The sequence below is a fragment of the Plectrocnemia conspersa genome, unplaced genomic scaffold, assembly GCF_051122295.1.
Source record: "Plectrocnemia conspersa isolate PC_06_02 unplaced genomic scaffold, ASM5112229v1 ptg000006l, whole genome shotgun sequence".
NCBI lineage: Eukaryota > Metazoa > Arthropoda > Insecta > Trichoptera > Polycentropodidae > Plectrocnemia > Plectrocnemia conspersa.
Genome location: NW_028277170.1, coordinates 17,499,812 through 17,516,281, shown reverse-complemented (window position 1 = coordinate 17,516,281; position 16,470 = coordinate 17,499,812). Strand labels below are relative to the sequence as shown.

General features: G+C 33.7%; 1 protein-coding gene and 1 long non-coding RNA gene across 4 annotated transcripts; both read left to right on the top strand.

Annotated features, from left to right (window-relative positions):
- Nucleotides 1-1,454: 1,454 nt before the first annotated feature.
- LOC148234395 (uncharacterized) lies at nucleotides 1,455-6,315 on the top strand. 2 transcript variants are annotated; one of them, XR_015809928.1, is made up of 4 exons: nucleotides 1,455-1,807; nucleotides 2,539-2,693; nucleotides 3,330-6,175; nucleotides 6,253-6,315. It is a non-coding gene; the product is annotated as an uncharacterized LOC148234395 (long non-coding RNA). The 2 variants fall into 2 exon arrangements; XR_015809929.1 differs by lacking the exon at nucleotides 1,455-1,807 and adding an exon at nucleotides 1,814-2,112.
- A 996-nt stretch (nucleotides 6,316-7,311) lies between these two features.
- Nucleotides 7,312-12,677, top strand: LOC148234394 (uncharacterized). Of its 2 annotated transcripts, none has more exons than XM_088187796.1 (4): nucleotides 7,312-7,442; nucleotides 10,066-10,201; nucleotides 10,419-10,539; nucleotides 11,935-12,677. In XM_088187796.1, exons 1-4 carry the CDS (start codon nucleotides 7,427-7,429, stop codon nucleotides 12,178-12,180), a joined length of 519 nt encoding a protein of 172 aa, XP_088043922.1. In that variant the 5' UTR covers nucleotides 7,312-7,426; the 3' UTR covers nucleotides 12,181-12,677. The 2 variants fall into 2 exon arrangements, with proteins under 2 accessions (XP_088043922.1, XP_088043923.1); XM_088187797.1 differs by having other exon boundaries at nucleotides 11,939-12,077.
- Nucleotides 12,678-16,470: the final 3,793 nt, after the last annotated feature.

Sequence of the window (16,470 nt, the reverse complement as noted above, 5' to 3'; positions counted from 1 at the left end):
GCCCGGCACCGGGCTGGTGCCGTGTAAGGCCGGTTTCACACGTGCCGGATGGATTCACCCGGCACCGGGCCAGCGCCGTTTACAAGGCTTTCACACGTGGCCGGTCTCTGGCCGGTTTCTTCCCAACCCGACCTATACCCTGTCAACTGGTGCCAGTAATTTAGGATTAACGGCTTCACATAAGTCCTTCCACACATTTCGCGTTATTTTTTTATTTTTGTATGTATTCTACTAAGATAATTAAAAGAGATTACATTCATATAATTAAAATTTCGAAGTCTATTTCTTCCGCTATTGCCTAAACACGAGGAATATATTTAATAATTTTATTACAAGATACCACAATCACTGTCAACGGCCCGGTTCATGTTTGAGTTTTACCCCCACCACACTCAACTCGGTACCCGGCGCCGGACAGTTTTATGAGCGCGGCCGGCGACAACCCGGCAGTCAGCGTCGGGCCTAGTACTGACCATTTCAGACGTGCCGGGCGAATCCATCCGGCGCCGGCCCGACGCTGCCCATACAACACCACCCCCACCACACGACGCCAGCCCGGTGCCGGGCAAATCCACCCGGCACGTGTGAAACCGGCCTAATGGGGATAGTGTTGGATGGGCTAGTACCTACCATTTCAGACGTGCCGGACGAATCCATCCGGCGCCGGCCCGACGCTGCCCATACAACACCACCCCCACTACACGACGCCAGCCCGGTGCCGGGCAAATCCACCCGGCACGTGTGAAACCGGCCATACTCTGTACCTGAGTCTACCATTGCTTCTGTGACATTGGCAGTATATCGAGAAACGTACGTTACCTATCAATTTGCGGCAGAAACAAATACACACTTAATTAGTCAGTGATTAAAGCTTGAAAAGGATAAATTAATTACACAAACAAGCATTTTTCTCGCAAATTTTGAATAATATATTGTGGAGCCTGTTTATATTTATATTTAAATTTAGATTTCATTATGGCAAAAACTTGGAGGCACTCAGGTAACACTGGCGTGACGGTTTTTTCTCTCTTCTGGAAATCTTCGGCGCGTTTGGTACGGGCGCCGACGTGCCCCGTATGCAAATTTACAATAATGTAAATCTTAAATCATTAATAAAATACTACTGCAGCGGCTCAATCTGTGGCTAAATGCCACCCGTCACCATCCCGTCACCACAATATTACAATTATAATCATTTTATACGTGATTTCTAATTATTTTTTAATTGATTTTAGTAAACGATTGTATAGTGATTGTAGTAGTCAACAAAACTTCAATGGAAAGACGATTATGCTGCTTATGGATTCCCTTGTACAACAAAAAAATATGGTTCGCAATGACCACAATGCATCTTATGTTCCAAACTCCAGTCTTAGAATGTACAACTTGGCTGTTTTCTGGTTGCGAGCAGCCAGTGCCTGCTCGCAACCAGAAAACAACAGAGACAACGCAAAGAAATGTATGGAGTTCTTTGTAGAGACCGCACACTAGGCAGCCAGTCTCCATGCATTTATAGAAGTCACACGTGTTTTTGTGTGACTTCTACTCGAAACATCGACATAAAATATTTTTTCAAATCTTTAGATCCCAATTGGCGTTTCTTTAATTTCTGACACGCCAATTTAGTTTGAAATTTACACTACCGATGTATATGCAGCAAATTAAAAAAAATGTGAACAATCGTCCATGCAATTTAATCGAGAATAAAAAGACAGTTCGGTAGTGCTAACTTTATAAAAAAATAATCTGCGCAAAGCAAGTGCGCAGTAGCAACGCATTTGACGTTTGATGTATTTTTACGAAAGAGGTTAGATTTCTCGTTTATACATATAATATGTATTTATTACGTTTTCAACTGAAATATTACTGAGCTATAGTTCAGAACATCATAATTTAGGCCAGCGGCTTTCAACCTAGGGGCCTGAGAAGTTTAATCCTTTATTTTAAATTTATTTCTAATATTTTCAATAGAGCTGATAATTTTGAACCAGTTACAAGAGAGCATCCACTAAAAATAAAGATAGTGTTACAAGATAGTGAAAGTAGAAGAAGAAAATTGAAACCCTAAATCAAGAAAATATGATTTATTAAATTTAACATTATGAATCACAAGTAATCAATGGCTTTATTAAATAATGTGTTCGGTTTGTACGAAAGTTTTGGTTAAGGATACTATGAAACCATGTAGATAAATTAAAACAGCTCATTACAACAATGCATTCTAAATACATTAGTAAATCCAAAGAATTTATCAAAGAAAATTAGACAAGTTTAATAATCAAAGACGAATGTGCAAACATATAAATTCTGTTGTATGAAATGCATTGCTAGTATTTTACCAAGTTTCATATAGAATCACAAAATGTAAAAAAAACACATACAACAAAATAAAAGCTGGTTTCACTAGCAGCTTCTGTTTTAGCTAAAATAATGTCGTGACATAATGCGATAGTATCCCGTTTTACCCCTCTACTTTACGGTATTCGTCAACATTTTTCTACGTCAACATTTATAATTTGTTTGTTTTTTTGTTAACAGTTAAAATGGTTCGCAATTATAAACAGACAACAGATCGCTGAAAATGTGAAGAAGTTGACATGAAAAGAGCAGTAAGCGCTGTTCTTTCTGAAAGGATGGGATTTCTTAGAGCCTGAGCTACATATAATGTGCCAAAATCGACTTTGGAGCGACATGTAATAACCTGCCGGACTAAAATGTTTACTCTTTTTGCCCCGTAGCGTTTCCCATGTTGGCCCGACTATGGGGCAAAACGGGAAATTTGATATGTTAACTTTAATTCCTATTTGACATAAAAATATGTGGTCTAACTTGAAACAAGATTTATTTATCAAACATTAATCTATAAGTGTTACTTCCTATATATTATATGAGTTTTTCAATTAACATTTTAATTTTCTGTATATGACGAATTTTGTTTTAAGTAACCCATCTTGCCCCAGTTTCCCTTACAATCTAACCTGCCACTCTGTCTTGCCATTGTAATGGATTTTCATCCATAAAATAATTAGCAAACAAATCTCTGTAAGATGCAGATGAGTCGTGTGGGTTTATTACCCTTATATGTTTCCTATCAATACCACCTATGCAATTGGGATAATTCGCATTTTTATTAAATCCATTAGCTATCTCAAACCAGTTTTCTTCCGTCAATTCTGAAAATTCTGTATATCTCATATTCTCCCAAATTGCCAAGCATACTTTATAAATAATTTCTCTGAGTAGTAAAACCGATACGAAAATTATGACTCAATTATCCCAGGAAACATCCTGTAGCGAGATATCTGTAATAAATTATTTTTATTTTTCAGGAAAATCATTACAGCAAAAGTGGAAAAATACCAATACGTGTTTCAGCAGGGAATTGAAACACAGAGCAGGTGCTAGAAGTGGATCATCTATTTCACGTAAGAGTCCCGACACATATTTAAGTCAGCTACAGTTTCTCAGGGACACTATTTCAAACAATAAAACACAAGGTGGCAATAAGAAGAAAACCGAAGGTGATGGCTTGCTAGATGTATTAAAAAAAGAATCACATTTAAAAAGGACCGTGAACAGAATCGAGGATCTGATTCAGACAGATTGTTCATGCTTTCACTGGTGAATGATTTTAAAAGGATTATAGAACACCGAAAGCTGACAGCAAAAAGAGAGATAATTGATGTAATAAATAAATTACAAATTGATTCCTTGGAAAGTCATTGTACGCTATATGGAAAATTTCGCCGTGACTACTCTGGTGCACCAGAAACATACAGGGAACAATACACAATACAGCTAGACTATGGACCAGGAACGCCTGGCAGTGGACCATATCGCCCTAGATATACCATGCCTTATTCAGGAATTCTTCTGAAAGAAAGAAATGATAGAAGAATTTATATTTATATATAAAAGACTTTTATGTATGTGATAGGCAATGATATACAATGTATATGATAAGCTCAGTTGGCACCGATGGTGCCCCAGCAATGTTGAGCAAATACATCTAGACAGAATCACTACAAGTTACAATTACAATAACGCATTTCATGTTGCACCATCATGTACTTGCATCGAAAGCTTTGCCAGAAAGTTTAAAACAACACTTAACTACTGCAATAAATATAGTAAAATACATCCGAAGACGAGTGCCTAATCATCATAGTTTTCAAACACATTAATATATTGCATGAATAATAATGTTAAAGAAGTTGTAGATAATTTATATAATGGATTATGTATAATAGAAATATGGTTGAAAAATAATTTACTTAAATTAAATGAGAATAAAACTAAATGTATGTTTATTAATTATGCATAAAGATATGTTAAATAATAATATAAAAATAGTTATAGATAACTCTATTATATAAATAATTGATGATATAAAATATTTAGGAGTAATTGTAGGTAAAAAATTTAATTTTAAGGAACATTGTAACTATATTTTTTAAAAATAGTAGAAAAAATGAAAAATATATTAAATATAAACACAAAAAAATATATTAAATATAAACACAAAAAAATAATCTACAATATTATTATATTGCCCTATTTTATTATTGTGCAACCATATTATGCATGCTTAAAAAATTAGATAAAACGATGTTGCAAAAATTACAAAATAGGGAAATGAGAGTAGCTTTAAATAAAAATAGATTTACTAATTGTAGAAGTATGGTTGATAGATTGAAATGATTGGATGTTCAAGAAATATTGAAAATGAATATTTTATTTAATAATAATTTAATAATAATATAAATAGAGACAATTTAAGGATAGTTAGGTATAAGAAAACGAGTACGGCCAGGGGAATAATGTACGGAGGTGTGAATTTGTATAATTATATTCCTAAAACAATTCGGAAAATAAAAATGTAGCGGATTTCCTAAATAGAATAAAGAAACACCATGTGCATTAAGAAATAAATTATAATATTGTAGGGAGCCTATTTATATGTATTTATTAAGTTTATTATGGCTAAAACTTGGCGGCAGTCTGGTTGCACTGGCGTAGAGGAGACACTTTCTTTTGGCGATCTGGCGGGCATCGCCCACCGTTCACTGTAACTATAATAATATTTTAACATGTAACTTCATTAACTTTTCACTAAAAACACTACTGCAGCGTCTTAATCTGTCTCCCGTCACCAAAATAATACATATTTTTTTTATATTATGTTTTGATTAAATTTGTTTAGTGTATTAACAATTAGTTATATTAACTAAATGAATTTATAAAATAATATTAAAATAAACCTTTTCAGTTGTCATGTAACTCTATAAACGAGACTTTAAATTTGTATTTAAATAAATTACGCGTCATGGCCAAACTGTTATGCCATTTTTTTATGAGGAGCAATTTCCCAGATGGTAACTAAGATTGATTTTTTAACTTAGTTATATATAACCGGTCTAATAATGTTAAAATATTGTTATAAAAAAAAAATGTTCAAATTTTCATTCAGTTTATATTTTTAATTTATTTGAATCCTGAATTTTTTACATTTGGTCATAAAATAATTATAATAAGATTTTCTAAATGCGCATGTGTCCTAATCGCAGTTGTAATACATGCATTTGTTGTTTTCTGATTACCGTAGATTTCAATAAAAATGTTGCCTATGTCGCAACTACCAAAGTAAATATAATTTTTTGTTATGATTCATACGCCCGTGCTATATCGCTTTGTCAGAAAATTTCGCAAGCGAGAAATGTGTGATTATTTCGGACGGTGAGTATATTCCCTTTTCTTTCGCACGGATTCGCTTATATGTTTGCGAGCGAGATGCACAAGTGCGTGTGACAGAGCGAGAGAGCGAGACACCTGTCTTATGCTCTAACTCGCTCTGACGCACGCATTAGACGACGTTTCAATCTCGTGCGTCAGTATTTGTTTGCCTGTCGTCGGGGGAGTTACGTCGAAGCGCAGAATATTCCTGCCGTTCTAAATTATATTTTGATTTAACAATTATATTTAATATTTTTACTTCGTTAAATAATTTTAATATATACAACCTTTAGTTTAAATAATATTTATAGCGATGGCCAAAATATATAATGATTTCAATATATTGGATCTCAAATTTAAAAGTGTAAAACCTCTCTCGCATAACGAAGACTTGATTGAATTGCTCGAATTGGAATCAGACGAAGATAATTGCAATTACGATGTAAGTACTTTTCACATTTACATTTTAAATTATTATTTATTATAAAAGCAGTAATAACAAATTTTCAATATTTATAGTTCATATCAAATATACCATATTCATCGGAGTGTAATGAAAACACGGAACATTCGAATATTCTATGTAAGTATGATTTCTACATTTTATTATAAAAAAAATATATGTATTATTTTGCAAGAAACTATTTATATATCGATGTCAGGGCATGTTTGGAGCTCACGTCCGCTACCTTTGCCTTCAGATAATTCATTTTGGCTATGTGCATGAAGCTTTTTTATTTAATGGGAGTGAGAATGTCTCAGCAATCGAAGACACCTTCCGCCTTTTCCTAATAAATGAAATCGCAGAAGAGATTTGCTCTCATACTAATAAATATATATAATGTCTCATTCAATCTTACGACGTACGAATTATACGAATTTGTTGGCATTCCTATGACGGCTGGTCAAAATCAAGTAATTTATCGTTCTATATGATTCGATAGCCGAGAAATTTGGGAAGATCGATTTCGCTTATCCAATGACAAATTAAAACCCATAAGATCGGTGTTTGAGTATTTCTACCCCGGGAGGTATCAGAGTTGACGAAAAGCTGACATATTACAGTAATTGATATTATGCTTTTCAATGTCTATAATATATGGATCCATAAATATTCTGAGTGGCGAACCAACGAGCAATGCCGTCGAAAGTATTTCATAAGCGTCATATCTGTATATTTATTAAAAAGAACTGCAATTGAACATAAGGTATAAAGATGCATAAAGTAAGAAAATGCCCCGACTGCTAGGATTTTAGAATTTTTTAATTTATTATTTTTGTATGTTATATGTTTATAGATGTATGTTTCATTTTAAGTAATTTAAGTGTTTTTTAACGAACGTTTGAGAAGCCACGTGTGCTTGACGCCATCGGGCCTGACTCGTAAATGCGTATGTGTGCATGCATAAGCAATGACCAAAAAGGCATAGCATGGTTTCGTTCTACGCTCGATTAAAAATATTTTGGTTTCTCGGCAGATAAAAAAATAGTTTTTACGGTCGAAACTTATTTAGACGCAATTATTAGAAATGATGTCCTTATTTGGGGAAAATAGTTAAGCAGGACGTAGCTACCGCCGTGGAACATCCCTATCTAACGCTGTCATAGATGACAGTTGTCATGTGACCACATTTCGTTGAATGAGTTACATTTTCGTGGACTGTCACGTCGTCTGCTCGCGCTTTTCCTCGAAATGTTCTCAAGAGGCGGTAAGACATTCAATTCACTATATGATCTGTTATATTAACAAACTAACGTCCTACTTCCCATGGACCCCCCGAAAATGTCCACCTCAGCATATTGTACCACAAAGATTCTAAAAAATCCATTGTTGCGTCTCTTTTAATGACAAATCTCACAATTTAGACCAATATAATAACTACTGGACGCTCGAATTGATAATAATGTAAAACTATGATAATTAATCCCTAGTTGATATCCAATTCTACGAAAATAAAGGTTAGGTTGCGTCAGAACGTATTGCATTTTTGTTCCAACCATTTTGCATAAGTCATTTGGCAAAAATGCAGAGAATACAAACTGGTGCTGTAGGGTATAATATTGGACCGAATGTAGGTTTAAAGTCCAATATGACTCATCAGAACCAATCATTTCAATGTCGCTCTAGAGCAGTGGTCGTTAACCTTTACGAATAAGTTTAATGTAAACGTTAGATTTATCCAGACATCAGACAACATTTTTTCCAACAGATTAACAAAAAGGCAAAAAAAACACATAGTAAATAAGAAACGAAAATATTATAAAATATTTACATAAAATGATACGAACCAGACCAGCTCCTCGTAGCTGATATTAAATATATCAATGTGCAATGCCAGCATATTAAGAAGCTGGATGACAACAGTCATAGGCGAATCAGCTAGTGCCGGCGTTCTGGCTTTAACAGGCAACAGAAGAGGAAAAGATCGTGACACTCGTAGACAACGTTCCCTCTAAACTGCGCGTGTGTGTGGCCGCACAGCAGTTTTGAAAGTCCCGCACAGTTTTCGCAAGCTAATGCGCTTTCCAAAAATCAACAGAACAAACAAAAAATTTACTATTTAAATTTTATAAAATAAAAACAATAATAATATCAACTGCGAATATTGAGTCACCAATGCTGACTCACCATTCATTTTTGCTTAGTCGCATAAAAAGTGTCAAGATTCGAGAGCGTGTGAGACAATTGAACGCCCTTGTATCCTACTTAAATTATAAATATTTTATTTCACCTCAGATGTCAAAACGTTCAGTAAGTCGTTTTAAGTTTTCATCGAGCTCCTCACAAAACAAAAGGAACGTCGCTTGTAGACTTTTCGGAATCCCTCGATAATAATTATATTGTCAAAAGCATCTTAGAGTAGTTTGAAGAAATGCATAGCAACATACAACTTTCTGTGAGGATTTAGCGAATCGTATTCCAACGCTTCTAAAAGGAAGGCGCTGGGATGCAAAAATGGATTATAACCAAATATCCTCATATAAAGATATCTCAAATACCTCTTCAGAACTTTTTTGTTTAAGAAGGTACATTTGGTTACTCAGGGATTCCAAATTATAGATCCTGATTCAAGAATACTGCAAGCTAAAGTGTCGTAAAAGATAAATAAAATGGTATTCAAAAGAAAGACATGTACTACTTTTCCATTTAAAATCTTTCATTAAAACACCCTTTTGATTGCCAAGTTCTGACTGTTAACTTATCAATGTCAAGTTATTGCCATTAACTTTTATTATTAAATGTTTTATTAGGTGCCAGCAACTCATAATATACGATACCCTTCATAATTCATCACAAAGCATTATTCCTTACTGTTTCCGTTTCACGTTATTGTAAATTACCCAAACAATAAATGAATGTTTCCGTTTTTTATCTTACACACATTAGCTCTATAATTATAAAACATAACAGTAACAAGCGTTCCCACTGCGACGGCGCCGACATGATTTTATTGCTTTTGATGTGGATTTTTGACTTCTGAAAAGAGATAATTGTTTTTTGCACTCTTCTATTGGTCAAAATTCCCTTTAGACAAGCTTCATTCGATTTTCACTTTTTTTAAGTTGTAATATTCGTCTAGATAAACGAGCGTTGCCATTACGATGGCTCGATTTTATTGCTTTTGAAGAGGATTCTAAACAGCAACGCCCTCTTAAATTTGGCTAAAAAATGCATGTCATTTAATGAAATACTATGAATTTTAATAAAACGAAAATATTTGAAAAAAACGACCACTGAATGATCAATTTTTGCCCCCCCCCCCTGGAAAAATCTGAAATGACAACCCTGCTTTCAGCACCTGTAAAAGTATTTGAAATTATATTACATAAATCATAGGATATACAAGTGGATGTAATTATATACATACACTGATTTTCAAAAGGTGTTTGATAAAGTCAATCACAATTTAATTCTACTTGTAAGAAAATTAACTGAAAGTCTCACAAAGCTATTTTTCAATTACTTGACCAATAAATATCAGTTTATCAAGTAAGGAAGCTCATACTCAAAACGATATAATACATATAGTTCTCAGTTGTGTCCTCTGTTCTTACCTGTAAAGGCTAGAACTGTAGCACTTGCCAACTCTTCTCTGACAATGGCCGTCCTATTGCTCATTACCGTGCATCGAGATATAGATATTTTCTCTTGCACATGCAGGAGCTAGTTGAGTTTGTATGTGACAATGCATTAAGGTGTTTTGAGTCTCTCTTCTTTATGTTTCTTTAAAAAAATGAATCATTATGTTTTCTATTTTTGATTATTGAGACGCATTAGGTTATCCTGTCAAGTTATATTTCATTAAATAAATTAATAATTGTTTGTTTCAGATAATATGGGCAAGAAGGGTAGTCTGAACTCAGTTTTTAACAAGCGTAGGCGTCACCGTAAGCATGACGACACTAAAATAAGGATGGAAAAAGCGCCGAACGCTACATTCGGAAAAATGAGAGGTCCAGTTCCAATGTAAGTTATTATTTTAGATTTTTGATACTTTTACTAAGAATTACAACCATAGGGAATTTTGTTTATGTATCCCGATTATTTGCATCTTCTATGACCTAGAGTCATAGAAGATATGGTAGAATTAATATTAGTCTTATTTAGTATATTTGTGTGGTTTTAAAGTTGTTTTCATGTAATAAATTACACAGTATATTGAATTTTAATTTTTTTATTCCAGCGTTGTGGGCGAAATACCCGTAGAAGGTGATATACATAAGGCTAACCTTCCAAATATTAGTTCAGATGTATTGCCGAGTACGTCGACAGCAGGTGCTATAGAAAATGCAGCTAATGTTAAGGTATGCCTATATTTAAAAACTAATTTCAATCATCTTTCAAAAGAAAGATGTTTACAAAGTGCAACCAGGCCTAGACGATCTTACTGTTGATTACGGACATCGGCTATTTAATTTGCTCACGTCGTTTACTAGATATACTTCTACATAGAAGTCACAGTTATTTCACAAAGAGCAATCAGACTTTCAAAACATTCAGTACAATGAGCCATAAAGACGATAAGCGGTCAACCAAACACTGCAGTCAACAAAGAAAATATTGTTACTATGGAAAAACTAGTAATAGATTAAAATCATTCATGAAATTTTGCATGGCCGCTTGAAAAATTCACATGTGTATATACTCTTTATTAATATATACTCTTGTATATACAGGCGGCCCTCGACTTTCGAACGTTTGACTTTCCCACAATTGGCTATTTCCCACATTTAAAAAAAAACATTTTTTTTTAAAATTATAAACATGAGTGAGAAACGGAAAAACTTCAGTGTTGATTCGAGACAAAGATGGATATTATTAGACGTTCTGATAGCGGTGAATCTTTTGCTTCAATCGGACGTTCGTTTGATACAAACAAACATGTTCGTTTGATACAAACAATTTTGCAAAATAAAATAATAATTAAGGAATATGTTCAAAATTATGGAATAAACATGCTGCAAAAGAATGTATTTTTTAATTATTCAAAATTATTGAAGATGGAGAATATTCCTCTAGCCAAATATTTAATGTAGATGAGACAGGTTTATTTTGGAAAACTCTTTAACAATGAAAAATATGAATGAAGCCTTCACGCATCTTGACAAATTCTTAAATATTATGGAAGATTGTGATGCCAATGGAAAACTCATATCTCAAGTACGTAGGGCGATCAATAAATACATAGCATGTTATAAAATACTATATGAAGAAAAGAAAAAGAATAGTGGAAAACAGTTAACTTTTGATAACTTTTCAAAGGAAACACCCGCAAACCCCACTTAAACGCCTCTTAAACATCTTATATTTACTTGATAAATAAATATTTTAAAATACACACAATTTCAAATTTTTTTACTTCCCTCTTTCGAACATTCAACATTCGCACACATTTTCAGGAACCAATTATGTGCGAAAGTCGAGGGCCGCCTGTACATATATACTCTTTATTAACATATACTCTACAAAGTGAATAAAGCGATAACGGTATTGCAAAGTAAACAAGTTCTTTAAATATAATCTAAAAATCTATTTTCTTATTAGGATAATGATAATAATTGCACAATGGCTACATAAGCTTTGGAAATTGAAATAATGCACAAATGGATAGTGTTTTATATCTCACTTAAAAATATGTCATTTTTTAAACATGTGTTATATAATTTTGAACTAATGAAAAACTTTCTTATTATCTTAAGGTAGCTGTGATAAATCCGACTGAAGGTGAGAAGAACGATGAAGAAAACAGCGATGACTATTTAGATACGGACCCTGATGAGATAAAGCCTAAGGACGAGGGAGACATTCCAGACAAGGGAGACATTGCGTCGTCGATGGAAAAGGTCGCCCCTGAAGACAGCGATACTGACAGCAACTTTGATGACACCTGCCTTTACAAATGCGTTAAATATTCCGTTTTTTGCAGCGATTGCACAATTTTATAAGTTTCGTTCAATGCATTTTAACAAATTTAGCAGACGAAGCGTTTTCAGTGCCATAGTAATTTTACATTATCCAAATGACGATGTTCCATGACGCTCTTTCTATAATGTTAAAACTTGCCACTGTTATTTTAAATCGTACGAACGGTAATTTTGTTTTCTTTGAAATGGCAAATTCTTTGAAGATCTGTATTTGAACAAAAATTAAGTATTATAAATATATATGTATTTATATATGGGTTTCTCAAAATTTTAAGATAAAATTGAATTATAAATTATTATATGATATAGTGGTTATTACAGGGTTTATATATATTTTGTTATTTATATATATATATATATATATATATATAATATATATATTTATATCAGTGGCGTGCCGTCCATATATGCGATCTATTCGAAACGCCATCAGCATTCACGGTTGATCGACTATAAACACGATCGTGTGATCGGCTGAGTCGGTCGCCATCAACTGTTCATGCTGGTGGCGCTTTGAATCTACCGCATCTATGTACAGTACTGATATTTATATATATAAATATCAGTGGTGTGCCATCTATATACGCGGTAGATTCAAAACGTCAACCTGCATGCACAGTTGATCGACTATAAACACGAGCACGTGTAACAGCTGAGTCGCTCGTCATCAACCGTACATGCAGTTGACGTTTTGAATCTACCGCATGTATGAACGGCACACCACTAATATATATATATATATATATATATATATATATATATATATATATATATATATATATATATATATATATATATATATATATATATATATATATATATATATTATATAATGAGATCTGATTTATAATAAGTTAACTAAGTGATAAAGTAAGACTAAACCCACGAATATTTATATTTTTCTAAAATTGAATATACACGAATCCTCAAAAGCACATTAGATTTTCTACTCACTCTGACCTTCAATATTTGTTATTTTTTTAATTTAATTTTATGATAAATTCCTTGATATTATTCCATCATCAGTATTTTGACAAAATATGTATTTTTTATAATTATATATATATATATATATATATATATATATATATATATATATATATATATACATATATATATATTTAATATCGCATATTTCTGGAAATGAAAAGAGAATAAATCGCAGTGCATTATTAGTACATAAGATATTAGCATTTAAATGTTCTACGGATTTTGTATAGTATTCTGTACAATTTTGAGATTATCTTACAATAAGAATTATTTTAATTAAAAATATTTTACACAATGCAGAATTCAGTATCCTAATTTCATGGATTGCAGCTTAACATATTTTTAAGATTGTATATTAAACAAATGGTGCTGATTTATTAATTTTTGTATTCCAAATTTGCATTCCTATTATTTGTATCGCAGTGAGTGTAAAACACTAGTATGTTTTATTATGGCATTAGTATAAAAAATAATAGTAAATGAACAAAAATAGAACAGTTGTTTTATATTTATATCAAAATGACATCATGTTTTTACATTCACTGTTCGATATGATTTGTATTGTTGCTACTATACAACAAAGTGTGTTTTATTTGGCTATGCGTTTATTTGCGTTGAATGAATAATTATTTAATCTGACTGGATGACAGAATATTTATAGACAATTTACTATACTGAGCCAAATTGTAAATGAATATGAATATGTATGTAAAGCTTCGAAAAATTCGAAACCCAAAATATATGGCAAGGCTACACAATTAAATTTAATTTCACTAAATATACCACTCTATGTTTGCTTGTTAAAAAAACATATGGATTGAAATGAATGACAAGTAAACAGCCATTTACTGACTAGTACTTTTCACTCAGGATGAAAATTATTCGTTTTATATAATAACATATATGGGTTTAAATTTTAAAATACATCCTTCACACATACATAAATAATTTTTTGTACATACACACATCTTTTTAATTTAGTAAAAAGAAAACAGCACAATCAAAATTAAATTTAACTTTATCATGATTTGTTTGCATAATGTATATTTTTAGCATGTATTATATGTATATTATGAGCATTTAGAGGTGTTCGGGGGAATTTTCAAATAAGTCATATTTATTTAAATGTATTTTTATATGCATATATAATATTATTAAACAGCGTTGAACATATACATAAAAATATGATTGCGAAAGACATTCCATGTGTATGTAGATTAAAAACTGTGCCTTTTATAAACATATTTTGATATTATATAAAACTACGTTAAATATTTTTGTGTTTTTTATTATAATTATATATATTATGCGACATATTTATACACATATGTACAAATAATTTCAAATTGTAATCAATATGCATATTAGAAATATATATGTAAATGGAACAAACATGTTGTTATTATTGAGTATGAAGTAAATGATTTGGTTAATAATTAAAATAAACTTTAGGGACTGTGATGGTGACGGGTGGCAATTAGACACAGATTGAGCCGCTGCAGTAATATTTTATTGATGATTAACGGTTGTTTACATTGTTTAACTAGTACGGGGCGCGTGCATCCGAATCTACAAATCAAAATGTATAATGTTACAAATCTAAATGTAAATCGGCCCCCATATGGCTCCGGCTCTAGCAATTTATAATTGCGAAATACAACCAGGGGGAGAGTATGAGGGGCTTGGCGCTGTTGTTAATTAAATGCTGGCAGCACAAAAGTAACAAGGTCGTGACGTATAGTGCGGCGGCGCCGGCTAAGCTTGTAGAGTTTCAGGGGCGCCGCTTCTGGGAGCGCGAGTAGGGCTCCATGAGGCACGAGGGCGCGGCCTCCAGTGACGCACGGCGTGCTTCGCTCCAAGCCGAGAGGAACACATGTAGGCTCCAGGGGGCGCGAGAAGAACGGGCATGTCCGGGAGCATTTTTCGGGGCCCTGTGGTGCGTCGGTGCAGCTACACAGGGCGCGCGCGCGCGCGACGGGCTTAGAACATGTGATTCGAGCTCGGAGTCGCGGGGGCGTAGCCCTACGACGGGTCACGCGTAGTCTACGGCAGCACTTCAATGGCTTCTCGCTGGAGGCGCGTGGCGGCGCCGGGTGCTTCCTGGATCACGTGGTCTACGGAGGTTGATGATGGGGGCACCTGTCTGCCATTTTGCGTGTCTGACTTCAATAGCATGCTCAAGTATCACGTCGGCGTCAACAGCTTAGGGCAGGGGTGGTAACGAGTGGTAATTAGACACAAATTGAGCCGCTGCAGTAATGTTTTATTGATGATTAACGGTTGTTTACATTATTTACCAGTACGGGGCGCGCTCACGGTGGCGGCCGTCCGAATCGCGAGAAAAATAACCGTCAACCAAGTACCACTCAAGTGCCGACCAGTTTTGGGCATAACAAATCTAAATGTAAATAGGGCACCATAAAACTTTAAAACATAATCTTGTGAATTAAATATTACTACTAATAAACAGTAATTACATAAAATATTATTTTGTTGCATTAAGACAACACATCAACGATTCAACGAATTTGTGGTCTAATTCATTGTGGCAAACCCTTTCGATCACTTCTATAAGTTTTGTTTGGTCATAGAGCTGTGCATTCAAAGGCTAAGAAAAAAACATTGTTTTTAAATATTTCAAATCAAACACATTAAAAGCGATAGAATCGTGTCGTTGCTGTCGTAGTGGGAACGCTCCATCATTCACACTACTGTGATATTATTTATTTATTTTGTTCGAAATGAACCGACATAATTACATTTATAGCCGGTTGTGATCCAGACGAAAAATCTTGAAACGAGCATTGCCGCTTCACGAACAAGCGAGACAAGGAAGTATTTCAGGAAAAATTTTGGAGCAAAATGAGTGATAATGAGGAATATATGGAATTGAGTGAAAGAGCAATTAAAATATTGCTGTCATTCAAAACAACATATGGGGGCCAATTTAGATTTGTTATGGCCAAAACTGGTCGACGCGGGAGTAGCATTGGCGTTACGGTTTTTCTCCCTCTACCTGCAAGCTTGCAAGGGTTCAGACGCGTGCCGTCACGCGCGCGCCCTTTTTTATAATGTAAGCAAGTATCACCAATAAAATATTACTGCAACGGCTCCATCTGTGCCTAATTGCCAGCCGTCACCATCAACCGTACCTAAAACCCCATCTTTGTGGACAAACATTCTCGAAAATGCTTTCAATAAAAACCAAAAATAAGAAATCACATTCAAATAGAGACTCCTCCTCAAATTGCATAATTTACAATTATGCCTAGGATTGACAAACTAGTTAATAAGGATAAAATAATGTATCTGATGTGTGAA

Bases quoted from the DNA above. Each gene is read 5' to 3' on its own strand.
- LOC148234394 (XM_088187796.1), top strand. The intron at 10,202-10,418 runs GTAAGTTATTAT...TTTTTATTCCAG, and splicing joins ATGAGAGGTCCAGTTCCAAT to CGTTGTGGGCGAAATACCCG. The intron at 10,540-11,934 runs GTATGCCTATAT...TATTATCTTAAG, and splicing joins AAAATGCAGCTAATGTTAAG to GTAGCTGTGATAAATCCGAC.